We start from the raw sequence: 22,500 nt of genomic DNA on the forward strand, positions 1-22,500 counted from the left end.
CCCCCCCCCGAGTCCCCTCACCTATAAAGCCCACCTGCTGCACGTGGCCCTTAAAGCCTCATCCCTCCTCTCATCCTGAACAGCTGGCTGTTTCCAGGCAGCAGGCTAGTGCGCCCACGGCCTCCGCACAGGTCCCTCCCTCTGTGGGCTCCAAGCTAACCCCCCAGCACAGCTCAGTGTGGCCTCCTCTGTGACCCTGCTGTGACCTCCCACACTGACTAATCCGTGGATGCCCCCAGCCATATGCAGGCAGCCCTCAGGGAGCCTGCGGGTTGGGCCCAGACCACTGCAATAGGGTGAGGTAATCCCTTTGCAGGCAGAGGGTCCTGCCTTCAGTTTGTAACAAATACAACACCTGTCGCCCCAGCTGGTTTGGCTCAGTGGATAGAGCGTGACCCATGGCCTGAAAGGTTGTGAGTTTGATTCCAGACAAGGGCATGTGCCTGGGTTGCAGGCTCGATCTGGGTGTGCAAGAGGCAACCAATCGATGTGTGTCTCTCTCTGTCTGGCCCCTCCCTTCCACTCTCTCTAAAACCAATGGAAACGTATCCTCAGGGGAGGGTTGACAACAACAACAACAACAAAAATACAACACCTGTGAAGCCCATAAAGCAAAGTGCAATAAAATGCGTGACACCTACATTTCACCTAAATACGTATTAATTTATGGATTTACTGACCCCCCTGTGTGTGCGAGTGGTGATTCCAGGGTTGTGTCTTCCTCCTGCCTGAACCGCAAGGTGGGTGACAGCTGGCAAGGCCCCCGGCAGAGTCACAGTCCAGTAAAGCCTCGTCCAGTCAGACTGAGTGTTGCTGGGTGATCCATGGGCCCTAATTCTGCTGCTGGGCCCCACAGAACAAGTCTGTCCTCTGCAGAGTAACAGCTCCTTGAGCCCAAGAATGGCTCTCTTGCTCACACATCTGCCTATTTTCCCAATATCCTGGTTCCACTCCTCAAAACTTATTTCAATTTTTCTATATCCCTCTTAATATGTCCTCGCCAAAACCGAATAAAAAATTCCAGGTATGATCAGACTACCACGATCACCTTTCTCATTTTCTAGTCTTTATGGCTACTAATGTGGCCCAAGATCACAGTGGTCTTTCGGGAAGTTAAATTATACTCTTACATTTTATTATAATTTGTTATTGACTAAAACCCTCAAATTCTTCCCTCTGTTTTGCTGCTCATCTTTGTGTATATTTATACACCTGAACTTTTTTTGCCCAAATAGGTTTTATATACACTCCTGTTGGATTTAATCTGTTTAGACTCAGGACTATTCCCAGCCTCTTTGAACACCTGATTCTGTCACCAGCCTCGGCCAGCCTCCCCGTCTACACCCAGTGGGGATGTGAGGGGCCTGTGTTCTGTGTCTTCATTCACGGACCAGAATCAGAGGTGGGAGAGGACTGAGGTGGAGCAAGGCACCCGAGTGACAGTGGTCTAATTCGCATCGTTTGTTCAGTGTAGCTGGTTAACCATTCGGTAAGGCGTCTGGCCATGCTAGCATCTAGCATACATTGCTTGGCCTTTTTTTTTTTTTCCAATCTAAACTCCTTCCGAAATCTACAAACTCTACCAAAGTGAACCATGATTCTATGGACTCACTTGCTCTTAATGAACCAAGCGGCATCCTGGGGATGGCAGCTTCCTTTTCCAATCCTTCAGTAACCAGTTCTAGATTCTTTACCAAAACCACACACACACACACACACACACACACACACAGGCATACACATCAAAAAAGCTTCACTGGGCTATAGATTTCAGAAATTACTCATTTCTGAGTAAGTAATTTGAAAAACAGGAACCTTTGTGTGACGCCCTCTCCTGTCGTTGACAATTCTGTAAAGAACAGTGTCTGTAGAGCAGGACCGTCCGTTGCAGGTTGTCTTGGTGCCTGGGAAGCATTTATGCAAAGCATCTGAACGCCCGCTGGAATCTTTCCCATCAGCCATGTCTCTTGCTTCTTACCCTGTGATTTCCCTTTGTCACGTTTTTGCTCAAGTGAATTCCTCGACTGGAAGCGACCCCTCTGGGCCTCTGCCTCTGTCAATCCTGTCCCCCCGCGACATCTCCTGTGCAGTCTGGCCTCAGTGGAGCCTGCCCAGGTGCCCTCCTAAAGGGGTCTGTCCTTACACTGAACTTTGGCCCACTCCCTCCTGGTCCTTCCTATTTATGCCAAGGATGTTTACTGCACAGCAACTCCCACCGCCATGGTAGTCCTGCTGATTTGACATGAAGCTTCTAGATCTGAGGGTCAAGGGCACTGGAATGGAAGAATTTTAAGCTGCTCTTTCCTGGAGATGTAGGTTATGATAGGAAGGCAATCCAGGAATTGTTACCTTTTACATATAAAGAGGCCACTACTTACTGACCTGCTATTCCTGGACCATGGAACAGGATAAAGCCCCCTGAGAAGGCAAACCCTGGCCTTGGCTTCATCAACATCAGGCTCCAACCAGTAAGGAAGCAATCCCAACAGCACAACTCAACCCACAGCGAAAAGGATACTCCACTGTGCCTTCAGTTCTTCGATTTTTTTCAAGGATTCTTGAACTTCCTTCCACACTTTCTCATCACCAGTCAGCATATCAGCATCCTGCGCAGGCCAAATTAAAAGAAGACAAATTACTCAATTGAAAAATGGGCAAAGGATCTAAATAGACACTTCTCCAAAGAAGATACTCAAATGGCCAATGAGCACATGAAACAATTCTCAAAGCATAGCCATTAGGGAAATGCAAATGAAAACCACAATGAGGTGTCACTTTATACCCTGAAGAATGGCTGGAGTGAAAAATACAGAAAATATCCAGTGATGATGAGGCTGTGGAAAAACTGGAACTCCCATGTGCTACTGAAAGGCATGGAAAATGGGGCAATCACTTTGAAAAACAGTCGGGCAGTTTCTCAAAAGATTAAGCATAGAATTGCCACAGCATTTAACAATTCCACTCCTTAGGCATATACCCAAGGGAAATGATAATATATGTTCACACACAAACTTGTGCGTAAGTGTTCACAGCAGCATTACTCATAAGAGCAAAAAAGTGGATACAAGCCAAATGCTCATCAACTAATGAATGAATAAAATGTGGCACATCCATACGATGGAATATTAGTTGGCAATAAAGAAGTAAAGTACTGACACACACTGAAACATGGCCGAACCTTGCAAACATGCCTCCACATGAAAGAAGCCAGTCACAAAGGCCTACCTATTACATGGTTCCGCTCATATAAAATGTTCATGGTGGGCAAATCCACACACAGAAAGTGGGTTAGTAATGGGCTAAGGTGGTGGGAGAGCTTGGAGAGAACTGGGGAGTAACGGCTAATGAGAATGGGGTTTACTTTGGGGGTGAAGGTAATGTCCTAAGATTCACTGTGATAATGGTTCCACAACGAATGCATTAAAAGCGATTAAACTGTACACTTTCATGCTTGAATGGTATAGTATGATACATAAATATAAACACATCTCTATCTCTATATCTAAAAGACAGGATGGGGAAGAGAGAGAAGAGAAAGAACCATTTGTTGGGAGACCTAGAGAGAACACTTGAATCAATATGGATTATCAGTCAAAATGAGGCTAGGGAAGGAAGACGAGTACAATCACACCCATGCCTGAGAACCAATTTTGACTTTTGCGAAAACTAAAAATCAATCAATAAAAAAAAATTTTCAAAGCAATTCAAGACAAAACTATGAGTTACATTTGCTAAAGGTCTGTCCTCCTGTTTAGCAAGCAGGCCCCTATTTTTCCTCTGTGAGCCGCCCCCCCCCCCACCCCGAACACACACAGAGTCAACCACGCTAGCAGTGGTAGATGCCGGATTCTGTCGTCACAGCCAGTTCTGTTAGACAGATGCATAGAGAAGCTGATCACAGGGTAAGGAGCTCTCTTGGACCCCACTGAAAACCAGGCGTTGGAGATCCAGAGCTCCTCAATGGGTGTAGAGAGAAGAGCTTCCCAGGAAGTTATATCAAATCACAACAGGTGGGGGCGATGGTGAGGCGAGGAGGGCAGCATGTGCAAACTGTACACCTCTCCCTGGAGGTTCTCACATGCCAGTAGGGTTGGTTATAAAATGACCCCTGTGAGAGCCGTTGTCAGAGCAAGCCTCTGTTACTGGCGGAAAGAAACGCATCTCTCAGGTGTGCCAGGGCAGAAAAAATGCGGGGAGCACAGAGAAGCACAGAAGAGAGGCCCCAGGCAGGGTGAGCAGTGGGCGTGCACATGAGAACAGTGTGTGCTGGTGAGTGTGCTCTGTAACAGGCTGTGTGGGTCTCTATGTGTATATGTTGTGCATACGTGTGGTACAATAGGGTGGTTTTTAAAAGGCTCCGTACGTGCACGCTACATCTTTCAGAAAATTCAAAATAAGTACCTAGCTTTCTGTAAATAGATGAGGGAAATAAAATAAGTTCTTTTAAAAAAGCTAAATACCAATCTCCCTTCAAATACCTGCTCCAAGTCCATGTTCATCTCCACAAGCCTCCGTTCCATCGCCTCCCTCCAAAGCCCTTAGCAGCCTCCTGGCCCCTCCCAGATGATGAAGTCACCATCTTACACCTGGACAGTCACAGCCGCTCACGATTCATTTTCCCATTTTATACGGCACGACTGGCAGCTCAAGTCTTAGTCTCTGGGCAAGCGTCTCACTTGTTGGACTCTGTGAAACAGAACAATGCCCCCGCCCCCACCCGAGTATCAGAAGATGTACAGGTCCTGCTCCTGTGACGCCCAGAACCTGACTGTCAGGTGACATGGCCAGGAAATCAAGTTGCAAGTGGGTAAAGGCTGCTCGTCAACTGGCCTTAAGAGAAAGAGATGGTCCCGGATTACCCAGTGGCCCCAAAGGAATCGCAAGGGTCCCTAAGGGTGGGGGGGGGGAGGAGAGGGGACCAGGTGCTGTGGTGTGAGAAGGGCCTAACCTGCATCGTTGGCTTTGAAGAGGGAGGAAGGGACCCATGGACAGAGGAGGACTGGCCGCCTCCAGAGGCTGGAGAAGGCGAGGAAACGATTCCTCCAGGACCTTCATTCAGCCCAGGGAGACCCCCTCAGGCTCCCGGCCTGCAGAACTGGACGAGAATGAACTTGTGCTCTTTTAAGCCACTGTTTGTGATGATGTGCTACCACAGCCAGAGGGAGCTAATACAGACCCTACCGTCCCGTCAGTGCTTCTGGCCACTGGAACCTGGCACATGCCCCTCCCTTTCTCTAAAATTAATCCATCTGACCACTCATCTTTTCAGTGAACACTTATGAGTGCCCTGCAGGCACCGCTCTAGGCACTGAGCATAGAGCAGTAAAGCGATCAGACAAGCGGTGTTCACACCGAAGAGGTAGGAGAGGTATGGAATGGCAGGGAACACACACACGGAAAATATGTACTTGTCACGGGCAAAACAAATGAACAGGCAGAGAGGACCCCCTGGGTGGGAGTCCTGGTCTCAGGGAGGTCCGTTTTGAGCCAGCAGCCAGGGAAGGCCCCACTGAGAAGGTGACGGATGAGGAGAGACCTGAAGGGGGTGGAGGAGGAGGAGAAACGAGTCCAGGGGGAGGGGACAGCAGGTGCCACCGTGCGGAGGCAGGAGATGCCCAGCTGCTCCCGGAATACAAGGAGGCCGGCGCAACCGAGTTCCCGGGCTGTGCCTATCCCATCTCCCCGATTTTATTATTTATTTTATATTTTTAATAGTTTGTTGATTGACTTTTACAGAGAGAAAAAGGGCAAGGGAGAGGGAAACATCAAGGTGAGAGGGCAATATCGATCAGTTGCCTCCTGCACTCCCCCCTGTCCCACTGGATGGAGCCTGCAACTGGGGCATGTGCCCTGGACTGGGAATTGAACAGCAACCTCCTGGTGCAGGGAGACACCGGGCCACTGAGCCACCCCGGCCAGGGCACATCTTCCCTATTTCAGAGCTAAACGAAGGTCTTATTATTCTTCTTTGATCCCACCTCTCCCAAATACCTCGCACAGAATCTTTTATGTCGCAAATGCTCAGATAACGGCCTGTAGGATGGACCTGAAGAGGGAAACTGATGTTTATTAGGTAATGATCTGGATGTCTCCTGTCTGTCTGTCAATGATTCCTCACAGCCTCCTGGTAATCAATACCTACACTCTACAAATGTGGCACCGACAGCCCTAAGCCATAGTAACTGCGGGGAACAGCCTTCTGTCCCTAATTGCCATGCGTAAGACTCAAATCCACGTCTGACTCCAGGGCCTCTGCTCTTCCCCGTGTCTTCATGTTTGATCTGAATCTGTTTTTCTCCTGGGCTGCTTAAAGGTGAAACTCATGTGTGGGAGGCAGTAAATTCAAAATATCTTCAAGCCGTGGGTCCTACCATATTCTTCACACTCGCATTTGGAAAAGGGCAAATGCTCCAGCCTCGTGTCTGGAATGCTCAGACAGATGTGTGCTCTTGGCTCTTGTGCAGAAGGTGGTTCTTTTCACACCACACTTCCATCTCGCCTTGTTTCTACTACTGACTTCGATATGGGGCTCTTGTATTCTCCCACCAAGCAGGGTGAGACTACCGGTCCAGGCAGAGCAGCTAAACTACCATCATCTCCACAACAATCCCCACATAATCGGATCAGCTGTCCTTCGGGTTGCGCCAAAGACTTTATTTACTTATCAGAAGAGCAGGCAAGCTTTGACAGTGCTTCCCGACATCCAGGAACAAGAGCTCTCGAGAGCACTTCATCTCGGAGCTGGACAAAGCCCGATTCTCTGAGAGCTGGCTACCGACTCCCCGGAGGGTTCCCCGGTGGGGAAAGTCTACTCTCACGTTCCCAGTTCACTCACACACTCCCCCCTCTCCTGGCCCGCTCTGCTCCACTGGGTTCCCACTTCCATTCACTTCTTTGGCTTCCTTCCCATGAATCCCTTTAGGACGCAGCCTCAAATGTACCCTATCAGGAAACCCGCCCTCTCTCTGCCCTCTGGGCCTCCACAGCCATCTGCCACCTGTCTCCTACATCAAGTGCCATTAATGATCGACTTTACCATCTCCCCAGCTCACCGCAGAGCTCCTGGAGGGACCATGACCTCATCGTCTCTGCATTCCCAGTGCCTATTCGGTAAATGCTGGTGACAGAGTGAATGAATGGAGAGAGGGCAGCGATCGTCTACAATCCCGGGGAGCAGTATTCTAAGAATAAGATACCTTAATTCCACAACAGGAGGAGAATTCCAACTAAGGAAACAGAAGGTGGTTCTTTTCACACCACACTCCCATCTCGCCTTGTTTCTACTACTGACTTCGACATCGTGATTACGTGAGAAAAGGGTGAGTCCCTGCGGTCGCTGTCAGCATGCCCAAGGCCCGGACACTGGTGTGGGACCCAACTGGGACTCTCCCCAGCACGAGAAATCCCACTTCAGCTCAGTCTCTGAGAGCAGCATCGACGCTATTAGAGAGCAGGTTCTGCTGACTCTCCTGGCTCCTACCTCCAGCATCACCCTGAGCCTCCCGCTGCTCACCTGGCCCGCACATCCCTGCCCCGCACATCCCGGCCCTGTCTCTCCCGGGACAGGTCAGTGAGGCCATCTATGTTCCCGTAGACACAGCTGATAAATCAGTTCTCTAGCATCACCCCCTTAACTGTGAGAAATAGGTACCAGATGATATGAGATCATCTCCCCACTACATGAAAGGGTGCCGCTCAGCACAATTACATCCAATTGGGCAGAAGCGCTTCCTTGGGTTTCAGGTGCCAGTGGCTGCAGCGCATGGGAAACCTGTGTTGCTTCAATAGAACAAGGTTGGAGTCTGGCAAGACTGGCTGAGCCTGTCTGGGGGAGTGACCACTGGCTCCAGCGGGTCAAACAGGAGACGCAGCCGTCACGCTGCATCTGGAACGCTCAGACAGATGTGTGCTCTTGGCTCGCAAGCGTTTGATGTTGAAACTCCCGCGCCGGGCTGGCTTCAGATGGTTCACATTAGGAAAAGGGGATGCAATGTGCTTTGCAGCTTCCTGTTATCCAGGCTTCACGCAAACTCTAATTAGATTGGACTGGAGAGAGAGGGGAGCAGAGGACGGGAAATAAAATTATGAAATACTTAAAACTTTTCCAGTAATTCAATAATCCTCATGCTTTAAAAGAAGAGTTTTTTTTTCTTGTTTTGTTTTTAAAGCAGAATGAGGTTCAAGTACAGTGTGTGCACTTAGGAGAGAGATGAAGAATCTCTGAAATCAGAATCCCCAGGGAAACGGAGTTTACGTGCAGCGCCTTGACGGAGGGTCTCTGGTTCGTGGAGAATGTTCTGGGACTAATAGATGACACACAACAGCATCTGAAATCTTCAGATTCACAGGAAACACCTCCGCTGGAACCAATTTCCACCTCCTCTGGCACAAACAACAGAAAGCCGCTCAGATGGAACTTGAGGAGAAAGAGGCTCATCCATGAAGTGGAAAAAGAGCGATTAAAAATAGAGCATTCGCTATCATCCTATCAAGCGCGAGGCAGTGCAGGAGCTGACGGACGCTGAAGACGGGAAAAGAAGGAATGTTCTCGACTCCAAGCAGCTCGGCGTGAACGATCTAATGAGAAATTAACAAGCTACTGAACACAGTCCTCGGGACTCAGGACAAGGACACCAGAGTGAGGGTCACACCGTGTGGGTGTGAGTTCCTGCTCCATCGCTGCGTGACCCTGGCAGGGGATGGCCCCTCCTGAGGCTCAGTCCCCTCAGGGATGATAATTCTCTGCAGAGACACACCTTCTAGCCTTTCCTGCCACCTTCTAGAAGCTCTACTGTACATGGCCCAGCAGCCTGAGTGTTCCATCCCCCCTAGAGACCAGGGCCACCAGGGGCCTGACTAGTCTAACCCTAACGGAGGAGAGCACAGGTGACCGTGTAACGGGGACCAGCGGCGCCACGCCCCATCTCTGCATCCCCCTCCCTCTGCCTGGAAGGCCGCCCTCCACTTAGTCCTCCAGAGGACGAATCTCCATCCACGAAGAACCAGACCTAATGGCCGCCAACCTCCGCAGGCACAGTCGTCCGTGCACTTCCCAGTGGGTCCATGATGACTGCAGCAAGGAGCAGACTGTGATGAGGACGGAAAGGGCCACGCAGTGCGGTTACCAGTGCACGGCTCACCGCTGCAGCCTGATGTCACTCACCCGCTTCAGAGAGCGGTATGGCCTCAGAGCCACAGGTGCCCTGCACAGGAGGGTGCGGCCAGGGTCTCAACTCTGTCCTCTCAGGAGCTCGGAGCTCCCGCCTCCCCCCTGCCTGGCCCCTGAGCTGGCTGACCCCAGGAGAGAGGACCCCTTCTCAGGCGGCAAGCCCTCTCAGCCAGCCAGTCACGCCGATGCAACTGAGGAGCATCTGGGCAACGAGGAGCACCAAGTCCAGTCCAAGCAAGTGCTGCTCGAGGACGCCCCGCGGAGCCTCCGGCAGCGCTGTTCCGTTTAATTGCCATTGAACTTGCTGTTTCCACGGTCGCTGCCAGCATTTGCCAATGCCCATGAGCTTTGCTTTGTAGGCAAAAGCAGGACTCTATGGCAACTACCAATTTGCACCAGGCCATCACGGGACCAACTGCAGGTTCAGGTGGGCTCTCAGGTCCATGGGACGCGGAAGGCGCGGGAACGTGCTCTTCAGGCTGCGCGGAAAGTGACCACGGCCTCGGTGAGGGCAGCTGGGGCATCTAGAACCACCAAGGCCGCTTCCAGCTGCAACCTCACTCCTCCCTCCCCGAGCCGGGCACTCCCAGCCCAGTGGCTCACTCCTCAGAGAGAGAAGCGCATTTGCTTAGATCAGCGGTTCTCAACCTGTGGGTCGCGACCCCTTTGGGGTCAAACTACCCTTTCACAGGGGTCGCCTAAGACCATCCTGCATATCAGATATTTACATTACAATTCATAACAGTAGCAACATTACAGTTATGAAGTAGCAACGAAAATAATTTTATGGTTGGGTCACAACATGAGGAACTGTATTTAAAGGGCCAGAAGGTTGAGAACCACTGGCTTAGATCAAGCCAAGTACATCTCAAGGACATTTTCAAACCGGCATCCACACACGGGGTCGTGGAGAGCCTGCCGCGTCAGAGGTGCACGCAGACACTCTGTCTCTCCTGCCACATGTGGGGGGGCCAGCAGGACCGGCTGGTAGACAAGGCAGCTCCCGTGACGGGGTGTTTAGGGACGAGACACTCCCCTGCCGTCCTCCCCACTGGAGATAAGTTCCCGGAATCCTGACGGGGTTACAGAGCAGAAGGCTGCTGGCTCGGCCTGCACATTCTTCTCGCACTGTCCACGGACAATCGCATGGCCGCCAGCGTGGCTCTGACCCTGTGTTCCCAGCTCCCAGCAGAGGCCCGCCCAGCTCGCTGTGTAAACACCACAAGGTGGGAGGTTTGAGACGGGGAAGATGCGAAGACTTCACAGGAAAAACGGTCCTCGTGGCAACAGGCGTTAGGAGGAAGCACCCCCAAGTGTCAGGGCAGGTTTTGTTTTCACAGAGCCCTGAGCCACAGCCCTCGCCTGGCCTCTGACCGCCACACCTCCCACACCTCCGTACCTCCCGCTCCTTCCCAGGAAGAGCAGCTCCCACTCTCCGAGCACAGGGAAGAGGCTGTAACCGCAGCGGAACGATGAAGTCGGTCTAAGGAGCAATAGCGAAGGTCAGCAAATCTAGACGTGGTTTCGGCAGAGACATTTAAAAACAGGATGAACCCAGCACGAGCGGGGCCCCGTGCTCCTGGCGTGGGGGAGTGTGTGGAAGAGGGGGCTGCACCCCCCCCCCAGCTCTGCCACTGGCCAGCTGGGACTCCTGGGTGCTAACCGCCTCCTGGCTCAGCTTCCCCAGGTGAGAACTTGAGGAAGGTTGCCATGGAGACGGAAGCTCAGCATTCCACACCACCAGTCACCTGTGTATATGGTGTCTGTGCGCATGAGGGACCTGAGCTTCTGGAAGGAGACTCTGGAGTGTGTGGGTGTGCAACTGACTGCAACCACCTTCGCTCTGCCTGAGGCCGAGTTTCCTCGCGTCCAAAATGCCCCCCCTCCCCTCCCCACCCCGTCAGAGCCGCGAGTGTGCAGACTACCCAGCCAGCGCTGCTCTCGGCCAACCCGGAAGCGGACGACGATTATTTAATTCACCCGCTCCCGCCCCCATGTGTACATACAGTGACTGTAGTGGGCAGCGCTCCAAACTCAGTGAGCGTGGGGTCTGCTTATCGGCCACAGCAAGCACATCAGGTTCTCTCATCTGCGGCCCCCAAGCGGGGGATGGTGGGGGTGGGGTCCACACTCGCTTTAGGTAATGAGTCCTGGACAGGAGTCTAGACGTGCTTTCACAGGGCGATCAATAAGGAAGCTATTTACCGCGACGTCAGGACCTGTCCCTGCGCCTAGTGGGTGCCTTCCCCGAGCTCCCCCACCTTGTGGGGCTGGCCGGCTCCAGCTCACGGGTCCCCACTGCCTCCTGGCCAAGAGGCTCCGAGATGCTCCCACCACTGGCCAAACAAGCAGGAAGTTCAAAGGCGCACGTCCCGGGTTGAGGAGGAGGAGGATTTTTAACAGCTCAGTCATATTTTCAAAAAGAAAGAGCCCGGAATTGCATTTGTCTCCCAGTGGAGAAAAGCCAGCGTTCCTCCAACTATTCGAAAAACATCCTGCGGTGAATCAATCCAGGCCGAGCTCCATTCCTGGAAGCTGGGGGCTGGGTCACCCCAGAGGGCGATCGCTGGGGGGCTGAGGGCCTGGCTGGAGGCCGCTCCTAAGGGCTGGGAGGGGCTGGAGGGGAGGGGACTGGATTCCATAGTTCAGCTCTTTTTGCCCCACTTCACACTCCTGAGCCCCCACTATTCCCCATCCCAAAAGCTCAGAACTCAGATACTCTGCCTGGCGACTCTGCCCATGGCAGCGAGTGCGGGCTGAATGCAGGGTGAGCCCCCCGCGCCCCCCGCCAGCAAGCCCACGCCTGCACTTCATATTCCAGTGCACTCGGTCTGGCCCGCAGCCAGGGGACCTCTTTCTAACGTCAGAGATAAAAGGCCTGGCCATGTCTGGCACGCTGCCCCCTCCATTCTCTTGTAACCATCTCATAAACCAAGTATGCATCGCTCGTACAGAGCCTTCCAGACAGAGGTCTGGTGGAGCCGCATAAACATTTCCAGATGATGGTCCGAGGTGTCCCCACCGCGCAGGAGGAGAAGGGCGCACGGGGAGGGGGGGGGGCGAGCTCACGGAAGCCACGGGGAGAACTGGAAACGTGCACAGGGCCTGGGAGGAGACGGAGCCACGTGGTCCTATTCCAAGTTCAGGAGGTGGCGGGAGGGTGGTGGCACCCCGGTCCGCTATTGGCTCCTGTGTCTGTGTGGAGGCTATTTGTTCCAGGTGTGGGGTGTCTCACTTAGGGACCTCTTTCCGAATACGTCCACAGACCTGAAAACTCGAGGCTGGACTGCACAGTTAATGGAGGGAAAGGGGAGCAGGAAAAGGGTTAGAGATGCGATGGAGAGCAGCCTGGATGAGAAGGTGGATTTGGTCCCATGCATGCCCACTCCCTTAAGCATCAAGCCCTCTGGACAATGAGGTTCTGATCAGCATCAAATAATCTTAGGAACAAAGCCTGGGATCTAATGACCAGAGACAGAATTTAGAGATAACATCTAGGCCTCAGTTGTAGGCCCAGGAAAGCAGCAAAACCAGACCAATCGACACAATGGCTGGCATGGAGACCAGATGCAATGACCAATGACCCTTTCTCCTGGCACTGACCAATCAGTAGACCATGACCCTGACCCTCTCTGCTCATTTGATGAATCAGCATATTAAAGCAAACACCCGGAAAGCTGATGAATGTGCTATTGACAGCCTCCCCTGAGAACACCCCTAAAATCCCTGCCTTTAGAAAACAGAGAAAAACTCTTACGGCAAAAAACTCAGTGTTCTCTCTCTCTCTCGCTCTCTCTCTCCCTCTCTCTAGAGCACGCCTGCACCTTCTCTCTTCAGGGATGCACCTTAACTTTCCTTCTCCCAAGTCAAAGGGTCCCCACAAGACTTGCAACCAGGGCAGCAGCGGCAGTGGCAGTGTGTCCTGGGCCAATACCCGAACCTGCCTCCAAGGGCCCTTCTTTTGCCTCTGGAACTTGTTTCCTGAGTCCACACGGTCCAACTGGCTTGCTTTTCCTGCCTCTGAGACTCTCCTCGTAAGAGGCTATGGCAGCTCTCTGAACAGCCCCCTGGAATCCTCTCTTCGAGTGTCCTTTCGCTTTGCATGCTCAATGCACTTCCTCTCGTGCTAGAGTTCTTGGCTCTGAATTCTTTCTCCGCTGAACTCAAGAACCGGGAGCCCTCATCGCTGGTAACATAGCAAAGCATACTTAATGGAAAGGCTAGACGGCAGCAGCAGTAGTGTTCCTGGGTGAAACGACTGAGATGAGCTTATGGTAGCACGAGGAGCTCCATCAATGCAGGGACAAACTGTTTTCCAGAGCACAAACTTCATGGAAAAGGTGGGTGCGCTTCTCTAATTGCCCACATAGCAACACTGTTATTGCTAGGGAGAGAGGCTTATCCCCAGTAATTGCCTGTGATTGTTAATATTAGTAATTTTACATTTTAAACCTGTCTGTCCAATCTTTACGGTCTGAAATGACAAATGCAAAGAGGGTATAAACAAGCCCTTGAAGTTCTGCTGTTAATGTCAAAAACCCTTCTGCTCTTCATTTGGTAACTAGATACAAACCGAGAGCATTACAGAAAGTTTATTTTTTCCAAACTCTACAGTGGTATTCGGTTACCTCGGCAAAGGCCAGATAGCATCTCAGCAGGCTCCCAGCACCACGATGGAGGGCACACTGAACACTTGACAGGAGTGTCTTGTTCAAGCCCTGAAACCACCCACAGGAAAACCTGAAGCCCAGGCCACCCCGTAATCGCGGCTATTCTCCACGTATTTGGGGGTGAAGAACAGGTCTACCAGCTTTCTTTCATTTTTAAACTCTCTCTTCTGACTTCCACTGTGCTGCTTAAAAAAATAATAAAAAATGAAAACAAAAAATATTGGGACTGAAGTCAAGCAGTAAACTTTATTTCCTGTGCAATAATGTGTTTCTTCTTGGGGTGCTCACGCTAGAGGGCCTGGGGAGTATTACTTCTTTCTGACCACTCCACACCCTGTGCCTCGCTGCCCCAGAGCAGCCTTTATCCATGGACACAGAAGAATCCCACATGTAGATGGGCCAATGCTGTAAGGATTTAAGCACAAACCTACTAGCTTAGCCTGTTCTCATTTTTGCCTGTTTTGCTTGCTTTTCAGGGACTTTAGTTAGCAGGTCTTCGCCTAGGCCCGTGGTCGGCAAACTCATTAGTCAACAGAGCCAAATATCAACAGTAAAACGATTGAAATTTCTTTTGAGAGCCAAATTTTTTAAACTTAAACTATATAGGTAGGTGCATTGTTATTAACTTAATTAGAGTTCTCCTAAGGCTTAGGAAGAGCCACACTCAAGGGGCCAAAGAGCCGCATGTGGCTCGCGAGCCGCGGTTTGCCGACTACTGGCCTAGGCCTTTGCATACACAGCAGGTACTCAGCGAATGTCTGCCACATGACATTTGTCATTTCTGTTGGTTCTGCCACAGAAACCAAGAGAAAAAGATAAAATTGGCCCAAACCCAGAGTGGGTGATTTTTCAAAAAATCTGTTTTTACAGGTAAAAGCATTTTTCAGTGGTAAAACGTGTGAATTTCTTTAACCCCAAAGTATGGAACTGAGTCCAGGGATTTATCCAAGTCCAAGGGTTCCAGAACTTGAGGCCCGAGGACAAGGAGGCTCCTGGGAAGGCGGGGATCAGGCAGGGGAACGACCCCGTTCTTAGCCGACGCCCCAGAGGAAAGGCCACCAAGCCTCTCACAGAAGGAGTTCAGAGGCCAAGACACCCACCCCACAGCCTGCGGTGGACTCCCGAGCTGAGTGGAGACTCAGAAGCGCATGCCCGGCCTGGGTGCGCTTCTGGGCTGAGGCCCGTGCCTCCGAGCCTCTCTGACTCATGAGCCTTATTTCCTATGGTGCCTCTCCTGCACTCAGAGGTTCTCCTTGGCCTTCTGAAGCCTCAGGCCTGCTGGGCAGCGTGAACTACAGCTTCAGAAATAGAGCTCAGGCGTGGCCCTGGCCGGGGCTCAGTGGAGCTCCGTTGGTTAGAGGATCGATCACCCGATACGCCAAGGATGCAGCTCCATCATCAGGGCGCGTACAAGAATCAACCAATGAAGGCGGAAGTGGGACAACAAATCCATGTCTCTCTCTCTCTCTTTCTCAAGTCAATAATTTTTTAAAAGGCCCAGGAGAGCGGTGCTCTGGGTCTCTGTTGAAATTGGGGAGGTTCGTACTCATGACTTTTACAATTATTTTCATTGACCGCATTCGTATCAGGAAGCAGTTGTAAGAAGTAGATGTGCATTGATATGATGTCAAAGGAGGCTGTTCTGTTATCCCCACCGAGGAGCTCCCCCGTGCTGAATGCCGCCTAGTTGTTCAGAAATAATTATCATGTTTTCACTTAAGCTGTAGAAAACTTAATTTATTAATTGGCTGCTACTTTATGTGTTGAATTTTAAGATATACAATAAATAAGGAAATTAGCATAAGAAGGCATTGAAAAATGCCAAAATTGACTAAATTCTGAAACTAGCAAGATGATTCTACGTTAAGAATAAGTAAATTTATTGCTTAGAGGGGTTTAATGACAAAGGCACAGACAACTGTTTTTATGGGCCTTAAGCTGCAGCTTTTGAATTTGAATTTTGACAGGACAGCATTATCAATGCTTTAATAATTCCAGGATTCAATGTACATATCTCAACAAGCAAAGAGAAAGCCCCCATCGGCCCTTTCTTTGTAAGGTTCTCGGGGTCTGAAATGATTTGGCAATAACGGGGGGCAGGGGAGAAAGAGAAGAGTTGCTGAGTCTGCAAATGAAGCAACACCCGTCCTAACTGCTGGTCCGAGTCCCGGAGGAAGTGATTCAGAGAATCCCCCGCGCTCCGCACCATGACTGTCAGCACGAATGGCCAGCAGCCTCACCTTTCACTGGCGCACCCAGAAGCCAGCTGCCAGCAGATGAGTGTCTGAAGCAAACCACTTGCCACATCCCCAGGTATTAACGGGACCAAATTGCATCCATTCTAAGTGGGGGCGGGAGAGAGGCCCCAGGGACACCCAGAAGCAGCTCTCACCAAGCTCTTCAGAGGCGACCCTGTGAGAACCACGCTGGTTTCACGGCTTATTTCAGAATTGTTTAAAAATTGATTTCAGAGAGGAGGGAGAGGAAGAGAGAGAGATAGAAACATCACTGATGAGAGAATCATTGGCCAGCCGCCTCCTGCACACCCCCTACTGGGGTTCCAGCCTGCAGCCCAGGACAGAACAGGGACCTCCTGGTTCATAGGCCGACACTCAGCCACTGAGCCCACAGGCCGGCTGTTTTGGGATTTTGTGTTCTCCTTCCTTGTGGAGTAACAGTTTCTGACTGGGTTCTGCACTTGCCATTTTATTTTTCCGGCCGTTGCTGGTCAAAAGCCCACCTTCACGTTCTTCGGCAGCTTCCCTTCCCTCCCTGGTGGAAATCCAGACTCTGCCAGCAGACCAACCCCTCTCCCCATCACAAGCCCCACCGCCTGTGTCCCCCAGGAACACGGAACCACATACAGTGCCCTCAGCACTACACGCTCCACAGCCCATACTGCACAGGGGCCCAGTCGACAGCGCTCCCTCTGAAGCCAGCTCACTGACTCCTGCACACGCAGCCTCTACATCTCAGGCCCAGTGCCTCCTCCGCCGTGAAGTCTTCCCTGACTGACGAGGCCAGCCGTGGGCAAACTACGGCCCGCGGGCCGGATCCGGCCCGTTTGAAATGAATAAAACCAAAAAAAAAAAGACCATACCCTTTTATGCAATGATGTTTACTTTGAATTTATATTAGTTCACACAAACACTCCATCCATGCTTTGTTCCGGCCCTCCGGTCCAGTTTAAGAACCCATTGTGGCCCTCGAGTCAAAAAGTTTGCCCACCCCTGGACTAGGCAGATATTTTCCTGCCTCTGCTCCCACTGCCCTGCAAGCAGGCGTCCATGAGGTAACTGTCACACTGAACTGTGTACCTGCTGTCCATCCCCACCCCCCCGCTCCCCCCCCCTCACTTCGGGAATATCCTTCCTGTTGCCACTGCAGGGCCAGCTACAGGTGAGGCAGAGCCCTCCGCCGCCTCCGCCTCTGCTGCCACTCCCACTCCCACTCCAACCCCCACTCCCACTCCCACTCCCACCCCCACCCCCACTCCCACGGAGCGGGCCCACCCCGCCGGGAGCCCTGAAGCTGCTGTGGCCTCCCAGAGGCCCGTGTTCAGGCTTAGGGCTGAGGGGTGCGGGCGGCCCTCCCTGCATGTCATGAATGAAGAGCAATGGTGAGGGAACTCGCCTGGTGTGGCCCCACGCATCTCACTGTTTCTGCTTCACTGCGAGCAAGAGTCCGAGCGTGGTCTTGCTGGCAGAGCTGAACAATCCTACGTGGCCAGCCCTACAGGAGGCAGCATCTCAGGGAGAGAGCGTGAGGAGAGAGGGAGTGCGGGACGACCTCCACTCTGCCCGGGTCGGGGGCGGGAGAGACACCTGCATGCCACGCTGGGCAGTGCCAGGCACGCTGCCTGTGCTGTCTCCTCAGCCTGAAGCCCCCGCCCTAGCACAGCCCCCACCCCACACCCCTATAGAGAGTGCCCCCCAACACCCCTCAGTACAGCAAGGGCAGGACCTGCAGGAGCGAACAGCAGTGTGAGTAGTGACAACGGGCAGTCATGCACCCCAAAGTCTGGACCACGGTCAGTTCACTTCTCGGGAGGAGGAGCCAGGCTGAGAGAGGGGTACGCCCTGGAGAAAACAGGGGCGAAGAGCACCACCACCCCACACAGTGCCCGCTGGAGCCCACAGAAGGCCCGAGAACCAGAGAGGGGAGGAGGCAGAGGTTACTGAACGCTGGAGCAGGAAGGTGAGGTGAGCATTCCAGGGGCCTGGTCAGCACGTGCCAGGACAGAGGACGCTGGGACTCCTGGGACTTTCCTGTAGACCCTGTGCTCACGTCGTTCACTAGCAGTAACGGCTGCGTTCCTGAGTGTCTGCCACCTCCCAACCTACACGCACGTAGCTAACTGCCCTCAGAGCAGCCTTGCCAGGTATAGAATACAGTGGGGCCTTGACTTACGAGTGTCCCGACTAACGAGTTTTTCGAGATACGAGCAGTCTCTCGGCCGATTTTTTGCTTTAGGTTGCGAGCTAAAATTCGAGTTACGAGCCAGCTTCGGATACCCCACCGCTAGTTGGCGCAGCGAACATCACAGTGAACGCCACAACATCAGCTCAGAATTTCAATTCATTGTAATGGTGAAAATTGATTTGACATACGAGTAATTTGAGTTACGAGCTCCGTCACGGAACGAATTAAATTCGTAAGTCAAGGCCCCACTGTACTCTCATTTCACAGGAGAACGCCCCACAGAGGGGGCGCTGCCAGTGTGGGCGGGTTAGTGAGCAGCAGAGCCAGACTGTCTGACCCTCACGTGCGCTCTCCCACGGTACCAGCGGCCCTGCTGTCCCTCAGCCCTGGTCTCTGCTAGACCCCCCCTGTGACAGCAGGTGGTCAGAACCAGGACCTCCATGTCCAATTCTGCACTTTCTATCCTGTCCTGCCGTAGAGAAGACACCGATTCCACAAATGGCGCTCCACGGGCAGTCACCTGCAAAAAACTAACCTGCACCAAATACAAGAAGCTCAAAGCGGATCAAAGATCTAAATGCAAAGCCTAAAACTATAAAACAACTAACAGAAAACATGGAAGAAAACCTTTATTCTCTTGGATTTGGCAAAGATTTCTTACACGTGGCATCAAAAGACTGATCCATAAGAAATAAATATTAAAAACTATTACATCAAACGTTAAAACTTCTGCTCTTAAAAGGCTCTGTCAAGAGAATAAAGACAAGCCACAGATAGAGAAAAAAAATATAGGCACATATCTGATGAAAGACTTGTACACATAAGAATAAAGAACCCTCAAAATGAAGAAAATACCGAATTTTTAAAATAGGCAAACGATTTGAACTGTATCATCAAATAGGATATACAGATGGTACATTAAGCCCATGAAAAAAATACATCAATATTCATTAGGAAATGCAAATTAAAACCACAATGTGATATCATCACACATCTATTGGAATGATAAAAAACAAACAAAACAAAAGCAAAACTGACAAAATCAAGGACATGGAGTAATTGGAACGCTCGTTCATTGTTGTTAGGAATTCAAAATGGTACAGTCACTTTGAAAAACACTGCTAATTTTTCATAAAGTCAAACACAGATTCGCCACACAACCCAGCAATTCTCCGACTCTTAGGTGAAATGAAAATTTATCTTCACACAAAAACCTGTATGTAAATGAATATTGATAACCACCAAAAACTGGAAAGGAACCAAATGTCCTTAATTGGTGAATGGATAAACAAACTGGGGATACAGAATACTGCCTGGCAACAAAAGGAACCAAACACCGAGATTACATATTCATAAAACCGTGGAAAAGAGAGCATGGCTGAATACCAAATGCATCACGCCAAGTGAAGGAAGACAGAGTCAAGTGAGTTTGGAGCAATTTCCATGGCATTCTGGAAAAGGTAAAGCTATAGGGACAGAAAGCAGATCAGGGTTAGCGGGGCTGGAAGAGGGGGTAGGGCTTGACTACACAGCGGTGGGAGGGAACTTGGGGGTGACAGGCTGTTCTGTGTCTTGGGGTGGTGGTTGCCGATGGCATGGATTTGTCAAAGCTCACAGAACTGTACACTCAGGAGAGTAAATTTTACCAAATGCCAATTATATGTCAACATTTAAATAGTAAGATGGGGAAAGTGTATCTGTTATTTATAAAATTACTAGAGGCCCAGTGCATGAAATTGCACTGGGGTCCCTCAGCCTGGCCTGCGCCTTCTCGAACTCGGGGAGTCCTCAGGGAATGCTCGACTGCCGCCTTAGGCTCGCTCACCACATTAGCACTGCTGAGGAGGCAGGAGAGGCTCCTGCCACCGCCACTGCGCTCGCCAGCCTTGAGACCAGCTTCTGGCTGAGCGGCACTCCCCCTGTGGGAGTGCACTGACCACCAGGGGGCAGCTCCTGCATTGAGTGTCTGCCCCTGGTCGTCAGTGCATGCCATAGCAACCGGGTGTTCCACTGTTCAGTCGATTTGCATATTAGCCTTTTATTATATAGGTTAGAGACAGCGTAATGGAGGAGTTAAGAACATAGATATGAAGCTAAAGGCCCCGTTAACTTATTCCACACCCTCAGAAGGCCGTAGAGATGAAACCGGAGGAGGCGTGTGAACCAGCAGAGATCACACAAGGGCCCCAAGCATTAGCAGGTGCTGTAACTTCCATTCCCCGAGGAAGGTCACCTCCATCAGCCGCCCTTCATGCACACTGCGCACGCGCTGGCTGGGGACTGTGCCTGGGACACGGGGACACACTCAGCCCCCGGCAGCTGCCTCACTGCATCCGTCCCAGCCAGAGCTCCTTGTAGACCAAAAGCCAGAGGAAGGCGTTTTGTGCAAGAACGGAAAGGTGGTGAGGTGGAAGCCATGTCACCACGCAGCGTGCAGAGGCCGTCTTCAGACCCCTGGGCAGGACCTGAGGACCCACCCTTCATATTCACAAATCCATGGAAAAGAGAGCGTGGCTGAATACCAACTGCATCACGCCAAGTGAAGGCGTGTGGGAGCGGGCTGCCTGTCCGGGGAGAGGGCAGCACGGACGCCCACATTCTGGGATGTGAACACAGAGCCCAGGGCCACACAAGGCTTCACAGTTCCCGTCCCGGCCAACTTCGTGGCCCGTCCCAGCCCAGGAGCCTCCCCGGTGTTTGACGGCAACGCCACCGCTGGGGGGAGGTGTGAGGGGTGGCTACGAAGTCAGTAAGTTCCTTTCTCGCTTTGACATGAATGACGGCCAGCACTGTGCTCTCCCCAGGGAGACCCACTCTTCCGGTTGTCGGGGAAGCAAGACATGGGGAACATGCAGTGACGTTCGGGTCTGACTAAAAGCTCCTCTCTCTCCCTCTCTCTCTGTCTCTCCCTCTCTCTCTCACAGAGAGGAGGGGGATTCTTCTCTCTCTCTCATGCACAGAGGAGGGGGTTCTTCTCTCTCTCTCTCTCTCTCTAGCACAGAGGAGGGGGCGTTCTTCAACCCCCTGCCAGATCGCCCTAATCTTCCTGAAGATAAGGGGATTGGGTTATGATGAAAAGTCCGGGCGCAGGAAACACATTCTGCCTCGATGGCTAAAACCTGATCCAGACAACAATTTAGAGCAGGCGCGGCTCCCACCCCACCAGGAGGCGTTTCTGCGTACAATTAAGTTAACAAAACCAAGAAGAGCAGAAACTGATCCTGGCTCACTGATGTCCTTTAAGCAATTGCTCATATTTCAAGTCGACTCGAGTTTCCGTAAAAACCTTTTCTTGGGCAGAGAACGCTCATTCCTTTGACTACGGCTTTAACTCGATGTGCTTTTACTCCTTCTTCAGAAATCACTGTTCCTTCCTTTGGCTCAATCCCGCCTCCTGTGCCCAAGTTCACGGCTGATAGGCACAGCCTGGCTGAGGGGCAGCGCATGTGGGAATGAGGGGAACTGAGGAAGCTCTCTCAGTGCTGGCGGCCCTCTCTCGGCAGGACCCCCGTCCTCTCTCGGCAGGACGCTGGCTATCACCCCAGGGCCCCTGCCCTCTCTCCGCAGGACACTGGCTATCACCCCAGGGTCCTGTCCTCTCTCAGGACGCGGGCTACCCCAGGGCTCCCTCGCTCACAGAGTGCGGAGGCCTCAGCAGGATCAAAGAAAGGGAATTCCTTGTTACACCGGAGGGTCTGGGAAAAGAAACTGAAATAATTGCCAAAGACAACAATGAACCCTGCTTGGGGGCAGTGGGCTTAGAATCACAGCAGCAGCGAATGGGAACTTACCAGGGCTCCCCCTGCCAGAGCCACTGACCACACAGTTTTCCGAGTGGGTCGTGGCTCGTGTCTCAGCTCTCCCCACAGCAGGTACTGGGGGAAAGAAGGCACAGCTTCCTGCGCTCAGACAGGCCGGCCCCGGAGGAGCGGCACAGGCACCTGGAGCGCTCGGAGAATCTGGTCGGTGCTTATCCGCACGTGTTCATTGGCTCCAAACACCTGAATCCTCACCTATGTACCTGCAAGCGAACCACAGACTTCCAGCCAAGATGCTGTCAGCTCAGACTTTGGAGTGCTCCCCCGGCTCCAGACCCGGAGCACTGGGACGTAAAATATAAAGAGGAACCCAAGTACTAATAGCTTTACGAGGCCAACATACCAGACACACGTCTCCCTGGACAGACATGGAGCAGCAACGGGAAGCAGTGAGCTGAGCATGTGGGGCCTCGGGTCTGGG

General features: G+C 52.0%; 1 protein-coding gene across 1 annotated transcript in view; it reads right to left on the reverse strand.

The window, feature by feature from the left end:
- Window positions 1–22,500, reverse strand: part of LOC102417894 (histone-lysine N-methyltransferase SMYD3-like) — a 39,102-nt gene that overhangs the window by 2,644 nt on the left and 13,958 nt on the right. Inside the window, exon 5 of the mRNA XM_014448526.2 lies at window positions 2,505–2,606. Within this exon, the coding sequence (XP_014304012.2) occupies window positions 2,505–2,606 (102 nt within the window). The remainder of the gene's footprint in view (window positions 1–2,504; window positions 2,607–22,500) is intronic.

The sequence above is a fragment of the Myotis lucifugus genome, unplaced genomic scaffold (assembly GCF_000147115.1).
Source record: "Myotis lucifugus unplaced genomic scaffold, Myoluc2.0 scaffold_848, whole genome shotgun sequence".
Taxonomy (NCBI): domain Eukaryota; kingdom Metazoa; phylum Chordata; class Mammalia; order Chiroptera; family Vespertilionidae; genus Myotis; species Myotis lucifugus.